The following is a 26983-nucleotide window of genomic DNA, read 5'->3' as shown; positions in this document are numbered from 1 at the left end:
ACTTTTCCGTCACTGATTTCTTATAACTGATCAGCATTTTTTTCTTCCTTTCTCTTTCCCTCTTTCACTGCACGTATGTATGTATTGCACTGGCTCTTTCGGTCATGGCTGATCATATGTCCTTCTTGATCCTTTGAATGGGTGTGTCCTGCATGTTTGCCTGTGACTGTCTGTCCTTTCTCTGCCATTCCTTGACTGCATATATATATCCATGGCATATCTGTCTCTGTGCATTTGCCTCTTGTTTGCATGCCCAAAGAAGGGATCGGGGAAGTGATGGAGAAGGAGGACTGTATCCAGGCTTTGAGTGGCCAGATCTTCATGGGCATGGTCTCCTCCCAGTATCAGGCCCGGTCAGATGTTGTCCGCCTCATTGAGGGACTAGTCAATGCCTGCATTCGTTTTGTCTACTTCTCCCTGGAAGATGAGCTGAAGAGTAAGGTAAGCTGTTCCTTGGCTTATTACACCACTTTTTAGCATGCACTGTTCCTGCAGCAGACACAGTGGTCCTGTTTATCCTGGGACTGATTCTGAAATAATGTTGATTTTTGTTCTTCTTTTGATATGTTTATTGTATTTTCGCATATATATACTTATGGTCATCATGATAGCTAGTCCCTTTTAATTTGCAACACCTTCCCCTCCCTCTTTCTCTTTCCTGTAAATACCACAATTGATAATTTAGTAATAGAATATTCTTCAGTTTATGACCATGGTAAATTTTCCCAAAGCATGTTGTTATTATCTGGAAGATGTATATTAAGGAAGAATCTCACTAAATGCTCGTTAGATTTATTTTAATATATACTACTATAACAGCGAGTTTGACGTAGTAAATCTAAATAGGCATGTGCATGCAACGTGGGAATATACTCATTCTACCCAAAAAATGGAAGTTCTCCTGATAGTAGAGCCAACTACATTAGAAAACATGTATACACATTTTTGAGATACACAGTTTTTATTGTGTCATTGATGACTTTTTATCAAAATAGCCAGAAAGATTTTGATCAAAATAATCAAACACTAAACACCTTGTAACGTGTATTCTTGAAGTTGAATCTGGATTGTAGACCCCCATTGCTTTGATTTCATTTTCTCTGTAGCCTCTTGCCTTCCATTTTTACAGGTGTTTGCTGAGAAGATGGGTCTTGAGACTGGTTGGAATTGCCATATATCTCTAACTCCCAATGGAGATGTGCCTGGTTCTGAAATCCCTCCCTCTAGTCCCAGTCATGCAGGCTCCTTGCATGAGGACCTTCCTCAAGGTGAGAGAGACTAGCTTGGCAGGGTTTGCAGGGGTTGGATGGAATATTGGCTACAACAAAGGTGTCTGATTTGTTGAAACAAATTCTAATGTGCTCTTGCTGAAGCAGGACCAAATGCTGTTGTATGCAACAGTCCCACTTTACCTTACTTAATTCCTCAACACAAGTATGTAAGAACTGAAAAGCCAGTCAGGTAGGTTGGAGGGCCTCACTATTTAATCACAAGTAACATCAAACCAGGACCTTGCCATGAAGAGCTTTAGAAGTAATAACCTTGAATTGTACCTGGAAGCCTGCTGGTAACCAGTCCAATTCACAAAGTAGCAGTGTCATGATTATATTGAGGTGCACTCATAACTACCTGCATTGCTGCACTCTGGACTAGCTGTAGCTTCTAGAAGGTCCAAGGGCAGTTCTGTGTAAAGCATGTTGCAGTAATCCAGGCAAAAAATGAACAAGGCATGAGTGACTGTGGATAGGCCCTCCAGATCCTGAAATGGCATGCAGCTGGTACACAAGATGGATTTGTGCAAAGGACCTCTGAATCATGGCTGCCACACGCTCTTCAAGCAGAAGTCATGAGTTAGTAGGACCCCCAAACTTCACATCTATCTAGGGCAGCGCAACCCATTCAGAACCAAGGATGAAAAATCTTTGGATCTAGAAAACAGTCCTCACTATCCCCATCCTGGTCCTGCTATAGGTCATCCACAAGCACAATCAGTACTGTTTTGGTATTGTGCCCAGGCCTGAAACCTGACTAGAAGGGATCCAGATAATCTGTTTCTTCCAGAGCTCTCTGAAGCTACAGCTCAAAGATCTTCTCAACAACCTTCTCGAAGAAGGAAAGTTGAAGACTTTCAGATCAGAAATTGTCCAAAACTGTTGGGTCCAATGAAAGCTTCATGAGGAAGGGGTGTGCCACTGCTTTCTTAAGCACAGGCAGAATGTCCCCTCACTCAAGGATGAATTCACTGCTTGGACCCAGCCGCAGTCATCTCCTGGGAGGCCTTGACCAATCAGGAGGGACATGAATCAATGAGTAAGTCACCGCATTCACAGCTCTGAGAACCCAGTCCCCTTCCTTGGGACCAGTAGGTTTAAACTCTTCCCAAATAACCATACCAGACTGTGCCTCAGGCAACTTAACAGCACCTGTGTAGCTGGAGTTCAGCTCAGTGAATATGAACACTTTTATCTGATAGATGCCTCAAAAGTCCTCACAGTAGGCCTTCTTTTGACGCATCCATCCCTTGGAGTGGCCGGGTCATCTTAAACAGGGCCACTAGATGGCAATCCATGGAGGCAATAAGAGGAGAAAAATAGCTATGTTTTGCTGCTCTTATTGCCACAATATAATCCTTATTAAAAACTCTTACCTATCGTTGGTCCAATACACCCTTCATCTTCCTTCATTGTATGTTGGACCTCAGTTGTCTGGGTCAGGTCTGTGGTTGCTGTGGAAGCCATGAACTCCTGATCCACTCCAGGCTTCACACATATAAGTTTGGGAAGCTCCATTGCTGACCCAACCATAGTGTCAAGCAGCTCAGGCAGGGAAACAGCTATTCAGCAGGGAGGCCGATACAGTAGCAGCAATCCTATCTGCTCCCTAGAGCTCAACTTCAGAGTCTCACATCTGGTTATCTGTGGAGCAGTGTATATAAAAGCCACAAGAGTATCCAGGATGACAAGTCCACCAAGGGTTGTGGCTGGTGCCATGCTTGAAACCCAGGTAGGCACATTTCCAAGAGGGGAATCCTCCCCTCATACCCATCCTGGTCTTGGTGATACATGCCAGGTCTGTCTTCTCATTTCATCTTAAGATCCTGGATGAAGAGTGCCTTATTACAGGACAACCTGGCATTAAGCAGCAGGCTGAGCCCTGGACCACTGAGGATCCAATGACTAGGCAATGAGGTTGTGCCTAGAGGGCTAGAAGATGGAATTGGTAGAAGACACCAAATACACCTTCCCAAGAGTAATCTGCCCTCTGTCTCCCATCTAACCTCCCCTGCCCATCACCACTGAGATGTTACTGCCTGCTGCTTCCTCCCCTGTTGAACCAGTACCCCCCACAACCTGCCATCTCTCCCCATGTCCATGGATCCCATCCAAAATACAGATATACATTAGCCATTCCCTATCCAGCCACCTGTCTTTTCACTGCTTGTGCTACCAACCTTTCATCTCTACTTTTAAGCCTTTCTACATGATACACTCCTTTGGCAGCCTTTAGATGTAGCTGAAAACCTGGCTGAATATGAGATGATGCTTGTGACACTGAGTAAGATGAGTTATTTAAGACACCTTTTATTTTAGGAACGTTGAGTGGGATTTGTCAGCTGAGGTAACACAGAAAACCAGAATTTGCACTTCTGGGCTGCCACAGTGCTTTGTGGGGAAGTGCTGGGGAGGAGGTGCCTGACACTAGAGGTACCTGACTTGGAACAGAGCTGCTGTAGCAGTCTTCTATTTTCATGTTGCTATTCTCTCTGCCCTCAGTCTCCCGAGAAGATGCAGAGGGGCTTTTGTTGATGGAGGAGGAAGGCCACTCGGATCTCATTAGCTTCCAGCCAACAGACAGTGACATCCCCAGTTTCTTGGAGGACTGCAACAGGGTGAGGTTGACATTTCGTTCCTGGGCAGAGTAGATTCTCAGCAACTGTGATAGCTTTGGCTGCTTGCATATTCTTACACTTAATAATTAGGTAGGCAGGTGGGAAGGTGTTGAGAAGAAAGCTCTGTTTAACTTAGTGAGACTGAAAACAACATTTATATACAGTATGTATAGTGTATGTTAGCTTAATCTAACAGTTTGCTTCCTCAAATCCCAATAGATGTATTAGCGTTTGTAATGGGAGATTATAGTTCATTATGGCACCTTTTTTAAAGTATCCAAACAGCAGAAGCCCAGGCGTACCGGTGAAGTTAAGAGGATGTAATCATCGGATGCAAGCAAGTGATGGCTAGTGGCTGTAGGATGTGGGCGTGCAACCTTTTTTGCACTAAGAGCTCTACTTCTCCTTTGAATGTAGAGTCATGGCAAAGTAGGCAGGGCAAAGGCAAAAAGCTACATTTGATTGACTTAATTAAATTTAATTCAGTGCAATTAATACAATGGCTCTATATTTAATGATATATTATATTTAATGATATCTCATATTCCTTTCTGTCACATTAGAAATTACAATGAGCATCAGCTTTTGGAGGAATTCTAGGCACTGCACCAAAGGAGGGTTTTTTCCTTCTGGAAATTATGTTTTGAAAAAGGAGAGTAAAAGTTATTTCACAGGCTGAAATAGAAATAACTAGCTATCTCAGTCTTGGAAAGAAAACTTTCTTTAATTATTCACATATACACATGAATATATCTACAGTAAATTCTGGTTATTTGCAGTAGTTATGTTCTTTGAAGTTGTCATGAATACTGAATTAGTGAATACTGATTCACTACTGAACAATTGTGAAAGGTGAAAAGTCCCCTGTGCAAGCACCGAGTCATGTCTGACCCTTTGCAGGAACGCCGCTTTCACGCCCCAGTCGTCACCTTCCCCAGCAAGCTGGGTGCTCATTTTACTTACCTCAGAAGGATGGAAGGCTGAGTCGACCTGAGCCGGCTACCCGAGAGAGCATCCTGCTTCTGCTGGATTGAACTCGGGTCGTGGGGAGAGTGTTGGGTGCAATACTGCCGCCTACCACTCGGGGCCACAAGAGGCTCATTGAAGTATTGCTCCTAGGGAAAATACAGGGTTAGCTTCCTGTGAGCTTCTGGTCACATTTTCGTCAACCGATCAATACATAACCTTGCTTTGTGTGTGTTTCTGTTTTAAGACATCGTATTCAATGAATGTATTTCTTACAAATAAAGTCCTGGGAAAAAAATGCATTTAAAGTTACTTTGGCACTTTCCAGAGCAGCCTCATGTACACATCGGCGAATTTCCTCTTCCTTTTTCTGGATGTACCGTGTTATTGATTCATTAACATTGAACTCATGGCCAACAGCTCTATAACTGTGATGGGATGTGAGGGTGACCTTGGAAGATGGGGAGAAGAGATGCCGCCTAGGGAACAATCAGATAAAAGAGAAAGAAGCCCGCAACAGAGTAATGGCCAAAGAAAGAAAGTTAGGAAGGACCTACCCTAACTACTCAGGTGGTAAGTAGGGAGGGCGGGAGATTTATATTTTCAGGCTTGCAAGGTTCTGTTAATGTAGCCTTACGATAAAGTAGAATTAGCTCATCACGTCGTGTTTCCTGTCTCGTTTACCTGGGAGGGCTGACAATAACTCATGCCTGAATAAAGCTTATCTAGCACACATATTTTCTCTGTGAGGTATATCACAGCCTTTCTGTGCTTCGGAACACTAGGCTTAGGGGCATTTTAACCAGCAAGATCACCCAGTATGAGAGAAGACATGCACAGAGTGGCGACTCAAAATTTTCACCACTCTGCACGTTTCCACAAATAACTGCGAATGTGTTTGCGAGTATTGATTTTGGGGTTGCAGGTAGTCCTCACTTTATGTTTGTTCATTCAGCGACTGTTAAAGCTACAGCAGCGCTGAAAAAAATGGACTTATGACCGGTCCTTAAAGTTCCAGCCATTGCAGCACCCCCGCAGTCATGTGTTCATGATCTGGGCGCTTAGGTGCCCAGCTCGTGATTACGTTGCAGCAAGCTGCAGTCACATGATCACCATTTGCGACTTTCCCTGTTGGCTTCCCACAAGCAAAGTCAATGGGGAAGCTCGCAGGGAAGGTTGCAAGTTGCTCTAGTAAGTCGCTCTTGCTGCTTTTTCTCCTGAGGATCTTGTGCTCTGTAGCACCCCTCCCCTGCCCGCCTGCAGCCTCTGCTGGCCTGTGTGCTGCCTCTGCCAGCCCTCCCAAGGCCTTCAGTGACCCTCCCAAGGCCTCTGACAACCCGCCCGTACTCTGTAGTGCCTGCCGGTGGAACCCACCCCCTGGTGCACTTCCACCATCCAAATCCTGATCAGCTTGAGCAACGTCATGTCTAACCAGTTCTGAACTCTGAACGGGATCTAGACAACTAGATCTAGATCCATTTTCTCTAGGATTCTAAACCTGTCAGCCCTTCGAGATAGTCCAGACAGGAAACCAAAACCATGAGTGCTAATACTACCTTTACTGTAAGGTTACAGTAACAGGATCTTGCAAGTCTGAAAGCACTTCCCCCCTCCCCTGTCTTTACTTTCCAGAGAACTAGGGAGGGTCCCTTCTGAGATGCTTTCTCTACTCCCATCCTTCCTTTGGACTCAGATTTCTCTTATCAGACTGTTGTCCAAGCTGAAGCTCTTCCTCCTGTCTCCCAAGGTTATTCTCACAGCCCGTTACAGTACCAGACTGCCCAGCATATATTGCATCTTAGACTCTGCTGATGACTGTTTTGGGGTATCCTTCCGTTCTAAGGTGATTCCCTTTAGTCACTCTAAGAATGTTCATGCAGAGGGCAAAATTCATCTATATGCATCTTCACTGGGTTTTGAACTTGTTATCTCCTTGATTTGCACTCCCATAGTTTCTGTTCTCATAGCAGTGGAGAACCATCTTTACACTGCAGCCTTCTTTAACACTGTCAAATGGCGATTTTTCAGCCACTCATAAAAATACATTTATTCAGCAGAAACGTCCATTGCTTCAAATCTTACTTTCTAGTAATGTATATTTTAGACTGTAGTCTTTGGTTGTTTCATTTTTTTTCTCCCAGAGGTATTTCATTGTTTCCTCTCCATACAATACAGGCTTTGTAATTTATATAAGGAAAAACATTTTATTAGCAAAGAACCTTTTAATTTATTGTAAATTGCAGCATTTCTGTAAAAGATTCCAACTTGATCTAGTGTGCTTTCAAGTGCAGTTCCTAGATTACTGGGTGTTAGAACTGGATTATACTGCACTGAGTTTGGGACATCTTGATTGATAAGGGCAGACAGTGGCTTGCTTAGATGGAGGGGGAACAAGCAAGAGACCAATTGCAATAAAAACACTTCCTGGTAAGATTCACTTTAGTTTGGATTCAGCAGTGGACAAGTAGTGGTGGTTGTTTATTCGTTCAGTCGCTTCCGACTCTTTGTGACTTCATGGACCAGCCCACGCCAGAGCTTCCTGTCGGTTGTCAAAACCCCCAGCTCCCCCAGGGACGTGTCCGCCACCTCTAGAATATCATCCATCCACCTTGCCCTTGGTCGGCCCCTCTTCCTTTTGCCCTCCACTCTCCCTAGCATCAGCATCTTCTCCAGGGTGTCCTGTCTTCTCATTATGTGGCCAAAGTATTTCAGTTTTGCCTTTAATGTCATTCCCTCAAGTGAGCAGTCTGGCTTTATTTCCTGGAGGATGGACTGGTTTGATCTTCTTGCAGTCCAAGGCACTCTCAGAATTTTCCTCCAACACCACAGTTCCAAAGCATCTATCTTCCTTCGCACATCCTTCCTTATGGTCCAGCTCTCGCAGCCATATGTTACTACGGGGAACACCATTGCTTTAACTATGCGGACCTTTGTTGTCAGTGTGATGTCTCTGCTCTTAACTATTTTATTGAGATTTGTCATTGCTCCCAAGGATTAAGCATCTTCTGATTTCCTGACTGCAGTCAGCATCTGCAGTAATCTTTGCACCTAGAAATACAAAGTCTTTCACTGCCTCTACGTTTTCTCCCTCTATTTGCCAGTTATCAATCAAGCTAGTTGCCATAATCTTGGTTTTTTTGAGGTTTAGCTGCAAGCCAACTTTTGCACTTTCTTCTTTCACCTTCATCATAAGGCTCCTCAGTTCCTCTTCGCTTTCAGCCATCAAAGTGGTATCATCTTCATATCTGAGATTGTTAATGTTTCTTCCAGCCATTTTAACTCCAGCCTTGGATTCCTCAAGCCCAGCACGTCGCATGATGTGTTCTGCATACAAGTTGAATAGGTAGGGTGAGAGTATACAGCCCTGCCGTACTCCTTTCCCAATCTTAAACCAGTCCGTTGTTCCGTGGTCTGTTCTTACTGTTGCTACTTGGTCGTTATACAGATTCTTCAGGAGGCATACAAGATGACTTGGTATCCCCATACCACTAAGAACTTGCCACAATTTGTTATGGTCCACACAGTCAAAGGCTTTAGAATAGTCAATAAAACAGAAATAGATGTTTTTCTGAAACTCCCTGGCTTTTTCCGTTATCCATCGGATATTGGCAATTTGGTCCCTCGTTCCTCTGCCTTTTCTAAACCCAGCTTGTACATCTGGCAATTCTCGCTCCATGAATTGCTGAAGTCTACCTTGCAGAATCTTGATCATTACCTTACTGGCATGTGAAATGAGTGCCACTGTTCGATAGTTTGAACATTCTTTAGTGTTTCCCTTTTTTGGTATGGGGATATAAGTTGATTTTTTCCAGCCTGATGGCCATTCTTGTGTTTTCCAAATTTGCTGGCATATAGCATGCATTACCTTGACAACATCATCTTGCAAGATTTTGAACAGTTCAGCTGGGATGCCGTCATCTCCTGTTGCCTTGTTATTAGCAATGCTTCTTAAGGCCCATTCAACCTCACTCTTCAGGATGTCTGGCTCTAGCTCACTGACCACACCGTCAAAGCTATCCACGATATTGTTATCCTTCCTATACAGGTCTTCCATATATTCTTGCCACTTTTTCTTGATCTCTTCTTCTTCTGTTAGGTCCTTGCCATCTTTGTTTTTGATCATACCCATTTTGGCCTGGAATTTACCTCCAATATTTCTAATTTTCTGGAAGAGGTCTCTTGTCCTTCCTATTCTATTGTCTTCTTCCACTTCCACGCATTGCTTGTTTAAAAATAATTCCTTATCTCTTCTGGCTAACCTCTGGAATTTTGCATTTAATTGGGCATATCTCCCCCTATCACTGTTGCCTTTTGCTTTCCTTCTTTCTTGGGCTACTTCTAGTGTCTCAGCAGACAGCCATTTTGCCTTCTTGGTTTTCTCTTTCTTTGGGATGTATTTTGTTGCCGCCTCTTGAACAATGTTGCGGACTTCTGTCCATAGTTCTTCTGGGACCCTATCTACTAATCCAGTCCCTTAAATCTATTCTTCACCTCCACTGCATATTCCTTAGGAATATTAGTGAGCTCATATCTAGCCGATCTGTGGGTCTTCCCTAATCTCTTTAGTCTGATCCTAAATTGTGCAAGAAGAAGTTCGTGATCTGAACTACAGTCAGCTCCGGGTCTTGTTTTTACCGACGGTATAGATGTCCGCCACCTTTGGCTGCAAAGGATGTAGTCAATCTGATTTCAGTGTTGTCCATCTGGTGAAGTCCATGTATAAAGCCATCTCTTAGGTTGTTGGAAGAGAGTGTTTGTTATGCAGAGTGAGTTGTCTTGGCAAAATTCTATCAGCCTATGTCCTGCTTCGTTTTGTTCTCCCAGGCCATGCTTACCTGTAACTCCAGGTGTCATTTGACTGCCCACCTTAGCATTCCAGTCTCCCGTGATGAAAATAACATCTCTTTTAGGCATGTTGTCCAGTAGGTGCTGCAGATCCTCATAGAACTGCTCTACTTCAGCTTCTTCAGCATCTGTGGTTGGGGCGTCTATTTGGATCACTGTGATGTTAGATGGCTTGCCCTGAATTCGAATTGAGATCATTGTCGTTTTTTGGATTGTATCCAAGCACTGCTTTAGCCACTTTACGATTAATTATGAAGGCTACTCCATTTCTTCTGTGGTCCTTTTGTCCACAGTAGTAGATCTGGTGGTCATTTGATGTGAAGTGGCCCATTCCAGTCCATTTCAGTTCACTGACGCCCCAAATGTCTATCTTTAATCTTGACATCTCACCAATAACCACATCCAATTTGCCCTGGCTCATAGATCTTACATTCCAGGTTCCAATGGTGTGTTGATCATTAGAACATGGGATTCGCCGTTCACCACCAGCACTGTCGGCCGCTAGCCGTCCTTTCGGCTTTGAGCTAGCTGCGTCATCACGTCTGGGGCTAGTTGAGCTCATCCTCTGTTCCTCCCCAGTAGCATTTTGACCATCTTCCGACCTGGGGGTCTCATCTTCCAATGGTATACCGACGTATCTCTGGTTGTACTGATCCATTTAGTTTTCACGGCAAGAATACTGGGGTGGGTTGCCATTACCTTCCCCAGGGATCGCATTTAGTCTGACCTCTCTGTCATGACCTTCCCGTCTTGGGTGGCCCTTCATGGTTTAGCTCATGGCGTGATTGAGGTGCTCAAGCTCCAGCACCACGACAAGGTAATGATTCTTTGCTGAAGAAGTGGTGGTTAGAGCTGTCTTATTCTGCTCTCTTGCCAACCCATCTGCAGAGCATCTGACTGTAGGAAAAAGACTGCAGAGTCAGACTGGGCCCTAAATAAGTTGCCTTTCTTTTGCTTGTTTCCTTCCTTCATTTCAGGCCAAACTTCCACGGGGAATCCACCAGGTGAGACCCCACCTGCAGAACATTGACAACGTGCCTTTGCTCGTTCCTCTGTTTACAGATTCCACCCCAGAAAGTAAGTGAGGGCCAAGCTGGCTGGACTCTTTTTTGCTCAGATGGGAGGGCCCCACAGAAAGCTTGAGGGTGCTGATGAAATGAGAACTCTTTTTATTGGGACTTATCGACAGTCAATTAGGAAAGACTTATGGAAGACTGATTTTATATATGGCAACTGCAGGAAGATTATTATATGCACAAAGATGGAGAAATACTGAAATACCCACAATGGAGGAATGGGTTGTGAAGATGGCAGAACTAGCAGAGATGGTGAAAGCGATCTATTTTTTGGTCAGGGATAAAACAATAAGTACTTTTATAAAAGACTGGAAACCTTTTATGGACTTTTTGCTGAAAATGGAAAAAAGTGAAATGGTGATTTCTGGATTTAATGATTGAAAAAAAGATTGAATAAGGGGCTGAAGGGATTATTGTAATGTTAAGGAGGGAAGAGGGATAATGAGTTTGTAACCACTGTAAAGAAGGGAGGAAGTTGCTTCTTTAACTATCTTTTTCTTTCTTTCTTTAACTGTATTCTGCGCTTCTTTTTTTCTCTTTTTCTTTCTTTTCTTTATATACTTCTGTATTTGTCTTGTAGCAATATAGAAACTTTTAATAAAAATTAATTTTAAAAAAAGTAAGCTAGAGGGTGCCCATGGGGTAAGTTCTTTTCCTTTTCTCTTGCCAGCCATGTGTGAGATGATCACAATCATGCAGGAGTATGGGGAAGTCACTTGCTGTTTGGGTAGCTCTGCCAACTTGCGCAACAATTGCCTTTTCCTTCAGAGTGATATCAGGTAAGAAGCAGAAAGCAGCAGCATTCAGGCTTTGGTCCTCTGACTTTGAGAAATACACAAGCTCATTCCTGATTTTTGCTTTTGGGATGACTTCTCTGCTGCTTTTCATTGCTCAGGCTGTGCAAAACGTCCCTGAGTCTTAACAATTACCATTTTCTTTGCTTTGTCTCAGAGTGTATTTATTTCATGCCTGTGAAGCAGAGGTGTTTCATGGGTCTATTGAGCACGCCCATAAGTATTTGTTCTACTGTGTCCTAGACTGGCTGTAGCTTCTGGATAGTTTTCAAGGACGGTTCCATATAGAATACATTGCAGTATTCCAGGCCCTTCCAGTCCCACCAGAGATTCTTAGCAATTGCAATCAATGCTGTCTCAAGGTCTGAATCCTGACTGCAAGGATTCAAATAATCTGCTTCCTCCAGAACCCTCTGAAGTTGCAGTCTAATCATCATCTCAGGGAAGGTTGGAGACAGGACAAAATTGTCCAATACCATTTAAAATCCTCAGCCTATTACCACTTTATTCATCCTTAAGATCCATTCTGATAAAAGCATCTTGTGAAAATCAAAGGGTCTAAAATGAATGCTATATGGTTGGTTTGATTAAATATGGAAAGTTAATTTGTGGCGGATTATGTTGATGAATGGAAGACCAAGAGCTTGGCCCAGTTTTTTCAATATATTTATATATGTACACACACACAAAGCTCCAGCATCTCTTGGATGTTTTCACTGTGGTTTTGTCCTGATTTTCCCCTTCCTAGCCACTCCATCCCATTTTTGTGGTGGTTTAGGCTGGACATTACATTTCTCTTAAAATTAACAACAAATGTGTTCCACAGTTGTCAGGTAAAGAGATTCTGAACTGATAATTCAAACCATCTTTTATACAGATGTATAAAGGAGAGTTGGGGTGGATGGCTGGGGTATAAGGCAGCAGCAGCAGCAGCTGAGACACAATTTTTCAACACAGTTGCAGCCCCTGGATCAGAGAGACCTTTCTCCCACTGGAAACTTTAGCCTCAGTTCCTGGAAGTAGTATGTAGACATCATGACTAGTTGCCATTGATAAGTCTCATCTTGGTTAAGCACTAGCATATACTCTAATCCACAATTTTCATTGTTTGTTTATAATCAGCATCATGTTATTTTAGATCACTTTTGTGTCATTATTCCCGCTTCCTCCCTGCTGCATTAATCTTCCTTGCATCATATTATCTGTATAGCATAGCACTGGATCCTCTCTATCCCTCTCGATGCTCCTGGGAGACCTTTGGTTATGCTACCAGCACAAACATGACCCATATTTCTGATGAGCTCACGCCTCTTCAGCTCTCTGGCCAGCTGAACAGCTTATCCTGCTCCTTGTCTATTTGTCCTGAAGAAACGATTGGGATCATCAGACTTATAGAGCAAGTAAGCCCACTTTTCTTTCAAGAGGTAGACGGAACAGTTGTGACATCCATCAAATGTCACAACTGTCACCCTTAAATATGATCATGCCTTAATAATATCTCTGGTAGCTTCTAGACTAAATTAGACAAAAGTGGTAAGTAACTTACTTCAAATCAATCTGGGTAAATTTCCAGTATGCTTCCTTTTACTACAAATATAAAATGGTATCTGCAATATAATTCAGTAGGTTAAGAAATTTAATGGTTCATTTTTTAAAATTATTTTGAATGATGAGAAGGCATTTGAAAGGCTAGAATTGGCCCTTTTTATTTTTTGAAAACTCATATGAAATGTTTACTTTTGATTAAATAAAAGTAGATTAATTTACTGTGCTAATTGCCTTCTGCCATACCTTTTTGAAAAATATTTGCTCTGAAAAAATAGCTTCCTAATAGAAGTATTGTCGTCTGTTATTTGTAACCATGTAGACTCTGCTGTAGGTGATAGATCTTCTGGTTTGCTCATACATTAATAATATCCCAATAATGTGTTCACTTTTAGGCCCGCCATGCAACGTATGGCATACGGAAGTGCTTCCTTTTTCTCCTACAGTGTCAGCTAACTCTGGTCATCATTCAGGTGAGTTATTCTAAACAACTTCACAAAGCAGAGAAGGCATGTTGGAAGAAGAATGTAGCCTCCTGGCGATCCAGTAATAGAACTTATTTATCTGAAGAATTCAGTATTAGATTGCTCTAAACCAATCTAATTTGTTATTTCCTGATTTTTTTTTTCAAAATACAGTAAATGTTAGGGAAATGAAGGAAACATGGAGGGTATTTTGAAGGTACTGGATTTTAGCAATGACCTTTTAGGGGAATAGAAACACAGCAACAGAGGGGAGTGTGTGTCCAGTAAGCAGATGTCCTATCTGAATTCCTGATGATCTCTTTGTGAGTTTTCCTGTAAGTGTTTTACGTAGGCTGCCATGCATAGAGTGACATAGCTCTGTTTCTCAAGCAGAGCTATGTCACTCTATGGGGGCTAGAATATTTCTCTAAAAATAAGTTATTTTTTCTCTTAAAAACAAAAGTTGATTTTGGAACCCTCAGAGATAGGCAGCTCTTCGTTATATAGCATTTCTTCTAGATGTCCTTGATTTTTTGATGATACCTCAATTTTCCAGCTTTGCTTCTGATTATGCCTTTTGCTCTGTTGTACGTAGTTCTTGTCTTGCCTGGCACAACTGCCGCCCATTCTCAGTACCACTGACATTTTGTGGCTTTCATGCTTCTGCTACCCATTGCTAAGGTAAGCTATCTGTAACATTGCTCCTTTTGCGGTATTTACAGGGAGTGGCTTCCCTTCCTAAGTTAAGATGGGCAAAATTAAGATAAGGAAAGCTGGATTTGATTTTCACGTTCTGGCCACCATACTGGAGGCTACTGGAAGAATTTCCTACCGCAGCTATTCTGTGTGAAGTCCACAATGCATGGGAGCTTTCAGTGGAAGACACCGTGGGAAATACGGCATGTATTTGCAGAACATCAGTTGATACCCTTGAACTGCTTTTGCTGATTGCTCCTGCCAGTGCAGACCAGGGATGGGCAACATGAAGCTACTGTAAGCCCCAAGTTGGTGGTCCTCTGGACAGCACCACTGAAATGCAAAGGAAAAGTGGTGAACACTGGTTGAATAATTTCCTGCTGACTGTGGATGGGAAAACAAGAAAAAGAAGGTGGGGCAGCTCTTCAGTGAGAGTTATAACATCTCAAACTCCAAATCTCTTGAAGCTCAGTATCCTCCAAAAAAGTTGGTTACACCATGTGTGTGATGTCAGTGTGTTATTGGGCTGACTCTGGTGGTTCCTGGCCACTAAAAATATCTAAAAATGAATTGTGGCTCCTGATCATAAAGAGTTTATTCACCTCTGATGTAGAAGTAGGTGTCTCCATACAACCTCATATGCTAGTTGCATTCTAATGTTTTAGACGACCTTCCACATTAATTACATCATTATTTTTTCAAGTGTGTCCCTCCTGGGCAAGCCCCCTCATAGTTCCATTATGTCAATGGCTACTGGGAAAAACTTGATCTTCATTCCTAAAAAGGTAAGCAAATATTTCAATTGGATGTATGTTGGCTTGGAATACAAGGAAACTTTGCAAAGGGTTAATTTTCTAGACAGTTGCTAACACATGACACCCACCCACTCCCAATGCATTATTGGCCAAATGGTTTGTGTACAACCTTCTGTTTGTGGCTCATTTACTTCCAGCTTCTGCAAGAGAATTCTCTCAGATTTGCAGGTGGGACTAAACACATTTTCTTTCCTTTTTTGTACCAGACAGGTCTAGACCTGATTGATTTATTATTTATTAAATTTCTTTGCTGCCTACTCCCATACAATACAATATTTATATATTGTATCATAAAATGTCCATGATGCCAAAAATCCAGTAAAATTAAGCAACAGATCAAAATATCAGTATCAATAAATAACAGTATAATAATACCAGTATAAAAACAGCACGATAATCAAGTGATGGTGAACAATAATTTCTCAAAGCCCCTCTGGAAGACTTATTTTCAACAACTTTCAGAAGGCCATAACAGAGAAGTCAGTCTAGCTTCAAATGGAACTAGAATTTATTCTGCATTAATGTAAGGGTTCGTGTGTATGTGTGAAAGTAAGATTGAGATTGCACAGGAAATGTTTTTGAACCCTTTCCCTGCACCACCATAGTGATTTCCCATGTCTACACCTTGAATTTGCTACTAACATCAAGCGGAAAGCTCATGATTGATTTTTGTTGAGACTGCTTTCATAGGGGAAAGGCTGATATGGCCTCGTCCTGTGTGCTGAGCCGTCTTCTAGGTGGCTATCTAAATAACAAACTTAAACCATGTGAAAGTTGTACATGTTTTCAACCTAAGTTCCAAACCATGCGCTCTCATTCTCATGGGCAGAAAGAGCTCTGCAGAAGCTCATGGATTCCTCCACATAGTACACCCTGCTTTTGTTTAAAGAAGAATAAAATGAGCTATAATGTGGATGGGAAGAATGTATTATTTGTGGAGTAACAAGGTAAACCACTGATACCATACATTTTCTGTGAGGTGTTACCCCAAGCTTTGGGTTTTGGAGAATATGCTGGTGATGTTGAACCAAGCGCTGAGGTCCTTTTGAACATGATCTGTGGATACTGAGGGTTTCAAATGTTTTTGTTTTAACATCAGGAGAATTTACTGCAATGGTAATGGTTTTCTCAGTGTCTTCACTGGTCTCTAGAAGTTCAGATATAATCTCTGTGGTTGATTTTCAAGGGCTCTTTCTCAGTAACCAAGTCTGCAGGACTCCATACCACTGAGAAAGTCACCAAAAAAGTCAGTGCATTTCCTCCAAGTCACTAAGAAATGATTAATTTCATCCCTCCCAGGCCACTAATAAGCCACAGAGCAGCAGCAGCAACAGCAGCCATGTGACCCCATGACAGTCCAGTTGGTTCCAAGTAGCAGCCCAATCACATAGTGGTGCAACTGGTAAATTGGCTTTTGGCAGTTGTTGCAAGTCAGCTAGTGCAGGGAGAGTGTTTGAGTCACGTTCCATACATAACAGTGGTCTTCCTGGCAATGTTTGCAGACTCAGCATTACTTCCTCTTCTGCTTCCTGCTGAAATTCAGCCTCACCATCTGTTCCTGCTTGGCTTGTTTTGGCTACTTGCTGCAAGATTACTGTGCAAACTTCAACTCATCTACCTTCAGCGTGAATGTCACAAGCTGCTTCTCCCTCATGCTGCAAAGGTAGGTTGCAGGGCTCTACTGATGTTTCCAAAAGTGGCAGTTGGAAGAATTCAGCTGTACGTATTGGCACTGTTTGTTGTTGTTTAGTCACTTCCAACTCTTCGTGACTTCATGGACCAGCCCACGCCAGAGCTTCCAGTCGGTCGTCAACACCCCCAGCTCGCCCAGGGACGAGTCTGTCACCTCTAGAATATCATCCATCCACCTTTGCCTTGGTCGGCCCCTCTTCCTTTTGCCCTCCACTCTCCCTAGCATCAGCATCTTCTCCAGGGTGTCCTGTCTTCTCATTATGTGGCCAAAGTATTTCAGTTTTGCCTTTAATGTCATTCCCTCAAGTGAGCAGTCTGGCTTCATTTCCTGGAGGATGGACTGGTTTGATCTTCTTGCAGTCCAAGGCACTCTCAGAATTTTCCTCCAACACCACAGTTCCAAAGCATCGATCTTCCTTCTCTCAGCCTTCCTTATGGTCCAGCTGTCGCAGCCATATGTTACTACGGGGAACACCATTGCTTTAACTATGCGGACCTTTGTTGTCAGTGTGATGTCTCTGCTCTTAACTATTTTATCAAGATTTGTCATTGCTCTTCTCCCAAGGATTAAGCATCTTCTGATTTCCTGACTGCAGTCAGCATCTGCAGTAATCTTCGCACCTAGAAATACAAAGTCTTTCACTGCTTCTACATTTTCTCCCTCTATTTGCCAGTTATCAATCAAGCTGGTTGCCATAATCTTGGTTTTTTTGAGGTTTAGGTGCAAGCCAGCTTTTGCACTTTCTTCTTTCACCTTCATCATAAGGCTCCTCAGTTCCTCTTTGCTTTCAGCCATCAAAGTGGTATCATCTGCATATCTGAGATTGTTAATGTTTCTTCCAGCGATTTTAACTCCAGCCTTGGATTCCTCAAGGCCAGCTTGTCGCATGATGTGTTCTGCATACAAGTTGAATAGGTAGGGTGAGAGTATACAGCCCTGCCATACTCCTTTCCCAATCTTAAACCAGTCCGTTGTTCCGTGGTCTGTTCTTACTGTTGCTACTTGGTCGTTATACAGATTCTTCAGGAGGCATACAAGATGACTTGGTATCCCCATACCACTAAGAACTTGCCACAATTTGTTATGGTCCACACAGTCAAAGGCTTTAGAATAGTCAATAAAACAGAAATAGATGTTTTTCTGAAACTCCCTGGCTTTTTCCATTATCCATCGGATGTTGGCAATTTGGTCCCTAGTTCCTCTGCCTTTTCTAAACCCAGCTTGTACATCTGGCAATTCTCGCTCCATGAATTACTGAAGTCTACCTTGCAGGATCTTGATCATTACCTTACTGGCATGTGAAATGAGTGCCACTGTTCGATAGTTTGAACATTCTTTAGTGTTTCCCTTTTTTGGTATGGGGATATAAGTTGATTTTTTCCAGCCTGATGGCCATTCTTGTGTTTTCCAAATTTGCTGGCATATAGCATGCATTACCTTGACAGCATCATCTTGCAAAATTTTGAACAGTTCAGCTGGGATGCCGTCGTCTCCTGCTGCCTTGTTATTAGCAATGCTTCTTAAGGCCCATTCAACCTCACTCTTCAGGATGTCTGGCTCTAGCTCACTGACCACACCATCAAAGCTATCCCCGATATTGTTATCCTTCCTATACAGGTCTTCTGTATATTCTTGCCACCTTTTCTTGATCTCTTCTTCTTCTGTTAGGTCCTTGCCATCTTTGTTTTTGATCATACCCATTTTGGCCTGGAATTTACCTGCGATGTTCCTAATTTTCTGGAAGAGGTCTCTTGTCCTTCCTATTCTATTGTCTTCTTCCACTTCCGTGCATTGCTTGTTTAAAAATAATTCCTTATCTCTTCTGGCTAACCCCTGGAATTTTGCATTTAATTGGGCATATCTCCCCCTATCACTGTTGCCTTTTGCTTTCCTTCTTTCTTGGGCTACTTCTAGTGTCTCAGCAGACAGCCATTTTGCCTTCTTGGTTTTCTCTTTCTTTGGGATGTATTTCGTTGCCGCCTCCTGAACAATGTTGCGGACTTCTGTCCATAGTTCTTCCGGGACCCTATCTACTAAGTCCAGTCTCTTAAATCTATTCTTCACCTCCACTGCGTATTCCTTAGGAATATTAGTGAGCTCATATCTAGCTGATCTGTGGGTCTTCCCTAATCTCTTTAGTCTGATCCTAAATTGTGCAAGAAGAAGTTCGTGATCTGAACTACAGTCAGCTCCAGGTCTTGTTTTTACTGACTGTATAGATGTCCGCCACCTTTGGCTGCAAAGGATGTAGTCAATTTGATTTCGGTGTTGTCCATCTGGTGAAGTCCACGTATAAAGCCGTCTCTTAGGTTGCTGGAAGAGAGTGTTTGTTATGCACATTGAGTTGTCTTGGCAAAATTCTATCAGCCTATGTCCTGCTTCGTTTTGTTCACCCAGGCCATGCTTACCTGTAATTCCAGGTGTCATTTGACTGCCCACCTTAGCATTCCAGTCTCCCGTGATGAAAATAACATCTCTTTTAGGCATGTTGTCCAGTAGGTGCTGCAGATCCTCATAGAACTGCTCTACTTCAGCTTCAGCATTTGTGGTTGGGGCGTCTATTTGGATCACTGTGATGTTAGATGGCTTGCCCTGAATTCGAATTGAGATCATTCTGTCGTTTTTTGGATTGTATCCAAGCACTGCTTTAGCCACTTTACTATTAATTATGAAGGCTACTCCATTTCTTCTGTGGTCCTCTTGTCCACAGTAGTAGATCTGGTGGTCATTTGATGTGAAGTGGCCCATTCCAGTCCATTTCAGTTCACTGATGCCCAGAATGTCTATCTTTAATCTTGACATCTCACCAATAACCACATCCAATTTGCCCTGGCTCATAGATCTTACATTCCAGGTTCCAATGGTGTGTTGATCCTTAGAACATCGGATTCACCGTTCACCACCAGCACCGTCGGCCGCTAGCCGTCCTTTCGGCTTTGAGCTAGCTGCGTCATCACGTCTGGGGCTAGCTGAACTCATCCTCTGTTCCTCCCCAGTAGCATTTTGACCATCGTCCGATCTGGGGGGTCTCATCTTCCAATGGTATACCGACGTATCTCTGGTTGTACTGATCCATTTAGTTTTCACGGCAAGAATACTGGGGTGGGTTGCCATTACCTTCCCCAGGGATCGCATTTAGTCTGACCTCTCTGTCATGACCTTCCTGTCTTGGGTGGCCCTTCACGGTTTAGCTCATGGCGTCATTGAGGTGCTCAAGCTCCAGCACCACAACAAGGTAACGATCCTTTGCTGAAGTTGCACTGTTTAGCTTGACCTCTTTTAGTATTTTATTCCAAACTGGCATAATCTACAATATTTTTTTCAGAAGTAGAAAAATAGAAGTGTGAAGAGTCACAGAATACATGCTTATTCCAAGCTGTGTGGCTGAGGATGTGGGCAAAAAAAATAAATTCCCAGCTGTCAGAAAAACCATTTGAAACTGCCAATTTCTAGATACTGGTTACTTTAATCAACCTGTGCCCTCTCTGAACTTGTGACATCATCTCAGATTTTAATCTGTCATTTCCAAGAGGTTGTTGGTGCCATTGAATTTACTCTAGGAGGTACCTTCCTCGCATTGCAGTAGTTATCACGCTTGATATAGTATATATAGTTGTTGTAATTTAGCTAATAACTTCTCTTTCCCCTACTCACTCTCATTCATACACACACATACACACACACACACACACTATCATTATGGGTAGTTCTCACTTATTGACTGCTTTCACAATTGGCGATCTCTCAAAGTTACGATGGTGCTGAAAAAATAACTTTACAACCAACGGCCACATTTACGACCTTTGCAGCGTCCCTCAGTCATGTGATCACCATTGCAGTCAGTATGCATTGTCCTATGTCTGACCTGTTGTTGTCCCTGCCCCCCCCCATTTGTCCACATCTCTCCACTCTGCGGGGTGGGGGGGGTAATGGGTCAGTTAATCAGTTGAGCAGTTAATCCTATGAAAGAAGGTATCTAATCTGAACTGCAGGACCCATATCACCTACAAATATCTCATAAGGCCCCTTCCTGATCCGTTCCTTTACAGGAAACATATTCGTGCCTTCAACCTTGATCCATCCTGATGGATGTCCTCCATTTTTTTTTTCTAGTGGAGCAGAAAGCCGCCCCGATTGGTTTGGAACTTTCTCCAACATTCTTCTCCTAGCCCAGAAATTTACAGCCGGAATGATTGTCTTACACACAGGTAAGTGATTTTTAGTGCTTACTTCACACTGTGGTGAAGAGGTGGCCTTGCCAGCATAAAATATGTGGTTGGGTAGATTTGGGCCTACCTGGTGCAAAGCTGTAAACAAAAAAGTTGGTTTTTCTTTTCAGTGTTTATATCAGTCACCCATGTCCATCGTACCAAACCACTGTGGAAGAAAAGCCCCTTCACTAACTTCTGGTGGACCCTGACAGTAGTGACTGTGTGAGTCTCTCTTCCTAATTCTTAGAAACTGCAGTTGAATCTAGTCAGCCTTCCTTAATGGGTTGGTCTTTTTCTTAACCAGGACCTCTGTGTCACCCAAGTACTTCCTTTGACATATTTGTTCTATTTGTTCTTTTTTGGGTGGGAAATAGCATCACATTTCAGTCATTTTATGGATATGTATTTCTGGAATGCCCTAAGTTTCTGCGTCTCTTTTCAGATTGATAATAATTTCCTTAGTCTTGGATCTTCTAAAGTATTTCATGGCCTAGACCAGGGATTCTTAATCTTATTATGCTATGGACCACTTTGAGCATCTGGTGAAACCTGTGGAGTTCTTCCCAGAAAAATATATTTAAATGCATAACATAAAAGACATAGATTGTGTTACAAAAGCAATCAATTATGCTCAGTACATTTATTAAAAATAATTTAAATAATTTTAGATTGTGAATTTCAAAAAATCTTAATAACATTTTTGCAGTCTAGAGGCCACAGATTACTTTGTTGTCTACATTCATTATTAAATGAAAAGGTAAATTTCAGTTAGTAGTTAGTGAAAATAATGTTTTAAATAATGTTTATTTTCCTATCCAAGTTCACAGACCCCCTGAATCTATCCATGGACACCTTAGGGCTCTGTGGTCCCCAGGTTAAGAACCCCCAGCCTAGTCCATCATCCTGTAGAGTCTTTGTGAATATAGCTTGAGTGGCCAACCTGTAGGTCTCCAGATGCTAAAAAATACAATTCCCAGCAACCCTGGTCAGCAAACCCAGTGGTGAGGAACACTGGGAGCTGCATTTCAGCAGCACCTAGAGGTTCACAGATTGCCATGTAAAGTGGATCCTACCAGCTCCTATTAAACTTCAGTGCCAAAGTTTCCTTCCTCCTTGGGCATATTCCACTTTGCATTCTCTTCTGTTAGCAGCCACATTTGGGGGAAGACAGCACCTCCTTTCCAAGAATGATGTTGCTCAAGGATTGTCTGTATTACAGGTTGCTGGGCCAGATTGTTCAGACCTTCCTAGACCTGAAACTGTGGGTGAATCTTGAGTCTCCTGTGAGTTACCAAATGGATGACATTCCCATGGCCTCCTGGCTGTTGGGTTTGCTTTCTCTTGTCCTTGTGGTGATAATCAATGAGACTGTCAAGCTCCATGAAATCAGGTAAGAGACACTGAGTAGCCCAGCCTTGCTAGCATGTCATTTCTAGCACTCCCAGTATTTTTTATACACAGTCTTGGTATTTGTTAAAGCAGGTTGTGTTGTACCTCCCTCCTCCTCATGTTAGATTGTTTGAGAAATGGCATTCCTTTGTCCAAAGAATGAATGATGTGCGAGAGAGCCCCATGTTGACACCTCCTTATGGCTACCGGCCTCTGCAGTCACCTTCACACAAAAGGATAAAAAGCCCTCCAACATGCATAGGTACCTGTCGGCCTTGTGAGGTAGACCAGACAGGAAACACGGCCAGATGAACTAATTCTACTTTATTGTCAGGTTACGTTAACAGAATCTTCCAAGTATATCTCTCCCCGCATCTCCTTTACAGCCCAAGAAACTAGGGAGGGTCTCTTCTGAGCCTCTTGCCCTGCCCATATTCCTGTTGCGGGCTATATTGCCTTTTATTTGACTGTTTCCTTGGCTGTGTCTCTTTGCCTTGTCTCACAAGGTCATTCCCACATACCATTACATCACCATACATACAAGTTTATATACATAAAATGAAAGGCATTCTGGTGAAGACTGAAGACAAGTGCCTGTTGCCCACAGTATGCCTAGTCCATGCCAGAGCATGTGTGTTGCAAACCTGGACTGCAAATGAGGAGTTTCCTGCTGGTTCAAACCAGCACTGCTCTTTTCAACAACAGCCGTAAGGCCTGCATGGTATTCTTGCCTCCCATTTCCCCCTTGCTCTTTGTTTCTCTTTTTCAAAAAGAAAAAGTCCTATCTTGTTGAAAGCAAAGAAGATCAGCTCCTCCATCTGCAGGGCCAATAAGTGGATCAAAACTGATGTCATGTTCCAGCAGGGTTAAGCTTATCACTCTTTTAAAACGTTTTGCTCCTTTTTTTATTGAGACAAACAGAACCTGGGACATAAAAAATACCAAACCAGGGCAGAAAAAAGAGCAAAGACAAACTAAATGAACTTCCAACTATGGAAGTGTGTGTGTGTGTGTGTGTCTGTGTCTGTGTGTGTGTGTGTGTGTGTGAGAGAGAGAGAGAGAGAGAGAGATGACAAAACTAAAGCCCACATTTCCTTTTTTAGCAAAAGAAGGAATAGCTTCAGGAAATAGCCTGTGGTGAAAAGGTCTTCTTTTATGCAGATTTCTAGGGGAAGTGGGTTAAGATTTCTGCTGTAGGGCATAGGTACCTTTCTATTAGGAATATTTGAATCAGTGCATTTTGCTATCCTCCTCTTCCTCCTCCTCCTCCTCATCATCATCCCCTTTCAAAGGGAGGATAATTTGTGTTATTTAAAAGCACATTTATTTAGTGTACAGTAATCTGTCTCATTGTCACCCTGGAGCCCTTGGAAGGTTGGGAAATACATTGGCAAGGATCAGAGACCTAAGAAAGGAAAGAAGCATTAACCAGTGGCATGAATGGAGGCCCACAGAGGAAGCACCTTTTGGCAAATATGCAATGCGGAAACCTTCTGCAGTGACCATGATGTATGGATAACTGGAAACAATTCTCTTTCCAGTTATCAAAGGAAGCTTATTAAAGAGATACTCAAGTCAGGTGGCCTGCAAATTCTGTTATGCAGTGTGTATGTGCAGACAGAACTGTTAGTGCACACAGTTTTGTCTGTGAGTTAAGTTGCTGTTCTTCAGCATTGACTTCCTTCAGTGAACTTTCCAAGCACGCCTGCATGGAGCACCAGCTTGTATTGCAGTGAATGTGGTAGCATTTTCCTCGATCAGTCCTCCAAGTGTGTCCACCAGGCCTATTAGGCTTGACTGGTATGCTTAAGGAATTGTAAATGCATCCTTGCATCACAGGAGATTTACTTTGGGCAGCCACTCTTACAGAGAAGCCTGTCTGCCATTGCTAATTTGAGAAATTTCTGATAAATTTCTAAAGAGCTTAAACAGGGCTGCATTAAATCTTGTAGTGAATTTGTGTGTAAAAAAATCTTTGAGAAATATTCAGGGTAGATTAGATTGCAGGAACAGCACCACTTCCTGTTTGTCTTTCCCTCATTTCTTTCTTTGTTTTTCTCTCTCTCTTTAGGGTTCGGGTACGTTACCAGAAGAGGCAGAAGCTGCAGTTTGAAACCAAGCTGGGCATGAATTCTCCTTTTTAACCCCCACAAGTTGGATGTGCCCTGGAGGGTTGCATGTCCCTTTTGTGCCCAACCTTGTCACTTAGCAGAGAGGGAGTGCCACAGCCTCACACAGGAATCCCTCTGTGGTCTGATTGAAAGGTCAGCAGGGGTCCAGGCAAAGGTTCAACATTGGGACAATGGCACACAGACAGCTGTCCTTGCCTTTATTTATTTTAGGACCTCCTCCCATGATGCTTCTTGGAATCCCTCAGGTTGGCATGGATCTAAGAGCAAGAAATTCTCCCTGATGCTTTTTCAGACTCCGTCATTAGAATCTTTAATTTTTCACTTGCTGACCTCCCTCCTGTTGGCTGCTTTTGTTCAAATGTGCTAGTGTGTCTGGCTTTCCTGTCCTGCTAGGCCCTGCAGGAAAGGCCCTACAGAGGCCCCCAGCGGCAGCTGCTGGGGCAGAGTTTGCCTCTCCTGATAGAGTGATGAGACTGCCTTTTGTAGGAGAGGAACAAACCATGCCTGAAGAAAAGTATTTGGGAGAATTGGATGCAAGTGATTTGCAGGCAGGCTCTCGAATTAAACTCCCCTAGGATGTAAGGTCTGTTACCCATAACTAGCAAGGCAGGCCTTTCATCCATATGGTGAGAGCATTTATGGGGAGAGTTACAGTTTGTGGTTTTCTTGGCTTGGCCAGGTGCCATATTTTCTTAATGCTGAATACTAGTTGGCCAGGTTTGGGTATATGTGGTAGTGTCTCACACACCCATCCAGGGACTGGGAAGCCACGAGAATCCATGTGCTCCTGTAAACATGGAAGTCAAAGTGTCCCATAAAGTAGCCTGAACCAGACCTGTATGTCAGGGGTTTCTTATTTCCTTCTCTGAGAGCACATTTGTAGGCAACACCGTCTCCAGCTGCTTAGCATGAGGGAAGGCAGGTAACGCTGGCCGTATCTCTTCCTGCCTCAAGTCCGTGGGCCAGATTGTCGCTTGTAAGGCCCAGCAGAGAGGCTCCCTCAGCTGAATGTTGTCCTTGCCTATACTTCAAAGCGTATTTGAGCTGAAGCTCGAGTTAGTGAACTTAGGAACACAAAATACCTCATTCCAAAGTCTGTCCCCCGCAAAAGACAGTCTAGTGGGAACCTGCATACCCCCTTCACCTATCTCCTTTCTTAAAGGCCAGTTTAGCTATGATGAGTAATTTTCTTTTAGCAGAAAGCAAGTGGAACTGAGTTTTGCTATCAGTTTTTTCTTCTCTTCAAATTATTCTACTTAAAGCTATCTTATTAAGACCTGTCCACAGATACAACATGCAGATGAGAGGGCAGGAGATGCTCAGGAAAAAGCTACTTTGGTCAGATTTTTGAGCTGCCATGTAATGTACCCAACTTCCATAGGTATGGGTGAGACAATCCCAATTCTCTTCCTACTGCTATGTTTAAAATCATGGATTGATTGTGACTAATCCCACTATGCTTTGAGGGAACGTTATCTTTCCACAATGGGCAAAATGGTATTCAGCTTTGCCAGGTAATACTGAGGCCTGACAGTATTGGACACTTTCCCAAAAGAAGGTTTTCATAGCTGGAGGATTTTTAGAAATTTGTGGCACATGCTAAAGCAAGACTGTGATCCTCTACACACAGCAGAGTTCTTGAAAGTTGGTTTGTGTCTGTGACCCCTAATTGATTTGGCCTGGGAAATTGATCAGTAACCTATTATTACATTTTTAAATTGGTTACTGCCGAGACGTTTCCTTTTGTTCATGAACTTTGCTGCTCTCCACTTGTAGCTAAAAGCCTGTCATTTTCTCACTTTATATAACATACGTACTGTATGGATTTCTAGGAACAATGAGGTTTGGGATATGTATTCTGGTTCACACTACCAACTATTCTGTTCACAAGCTACAATGTTGTCCAAGATCTGAATCCTTATTGGGGTTAGGAAGCTTGCTCAGACCCAAGCTAAAATGTCGGGATGTGGAGAAAGGGAGGGGTTGCTTTGCTGTAGGAATGGGGACTCCCCAACAGGTTCAGAAAATGTCTTAGGCCATTTGAATATATAACAGAGGCTGAAAACCGAGTCTCCTAGAGAAGGTGCTTCCTGTAGTTTTTTTTATCTGAAAGCTGATCACCCTGAAAATGACTTTTCTCCTCATACTTTCACATACTTTTCTCTTCTTAGTGGTACTCAATTAGAGTTAAACCATGACTGAAAAACCTTTTTGATGGCGGTCTCCTGAAGGACCTGCTACCTTGCTTCCTGCTCCCTCTTTAGTCAGACAGGGCTGCAGAAAAGTGTGGGGCATCGCCTTAGGAATGAATTTCACTTAACGATCTGTTTTTAAATGGTGTATATTTTATATTTAAGATTTTTGGGATGTATGTAAAAAATAGATTTGTATTAAAACTTGTAAATTGTATAAAGAAACCAAAAGCACCTGATTTGAATGGCAATAAATGATTGTCTTTGATACAGTAA

The 26983-nt window shown here is 42.7% G+C and overlaps 1 protein-coding gene across 7 annotated transcripts in view; it reads left to right on the top strand.

Moving 5' to 3' along the window:
- Positions 1–26983, top strand: part of TMEM94 (transmembrane protein 94) — a 71327-nt gene extending 44344 nt beyond the window's left edge. For 4 of the 7 annotated variants that reach the window (XM_063293122.1, XM_063293119.1, XM_063293121.1 and 1 more), the window contains exons 18-31: positions 260–441; positions 1130–1268; positions 3774–3889; positions 10678–10777; positions 11447–11555; positions 12781–12970; positions 13511–13588; positions 14175–14260; positions 14979–15060; positions 16593–16753; positions 20897–20991; positions 21123–21216; positions 22214–22384; positions 24455–26983. In XM_063293122.1, the coding sequence (XP_063149192.1) occupies positions 260–441; positions 1130–1268; positions 3774–3889; positions 10678–10777; positions 11447–11555; positions 12781–12970; positions 13511–13588; positions 14175–14260; positions 14979–15060; positions 16593–16753; positions 20897–20991; positions 21123–21216; positions 22214–22384; positions 24455–24527 (1676 nt within the window). In that variant the 3' untranslated portion in view covers positions 24528–26983. Of the gene's footprint in view, positions 1–259; positions 442–1129; positions 1269–3773; positions 3890–10677; positions 10778–11446; positions 11556–12780; positions 12971–13510; positions 13589–14174; positions 14261–14978; positions 15061–16592; positions 16754–20832; positions 20992–21122; positions 21217–22213; positions 22385–24454 lie in introns of those variants that run through there. The other 3 variants (XM_063293123.1, XM_063293120.1, XM_063293124.1) reach the window with 2 other exon arrangements.

Source organism: Candoia aspera, chromosome 2 (genome assembly GCF_035149785.1).
Source record: "Candoia aspera isolate rCanAsp1 chromosome 2, rCanAsp1.hap2, whole genome shotgun sequence".
NCBI lineage: Eukaryota > Metazoa > Chordata > Lepidosauria > Squamata > Boidae > Candoia > Candoia aspera.
This window is presented reverse-complemented; position numbering and strand designations above follow the sequence as displayed.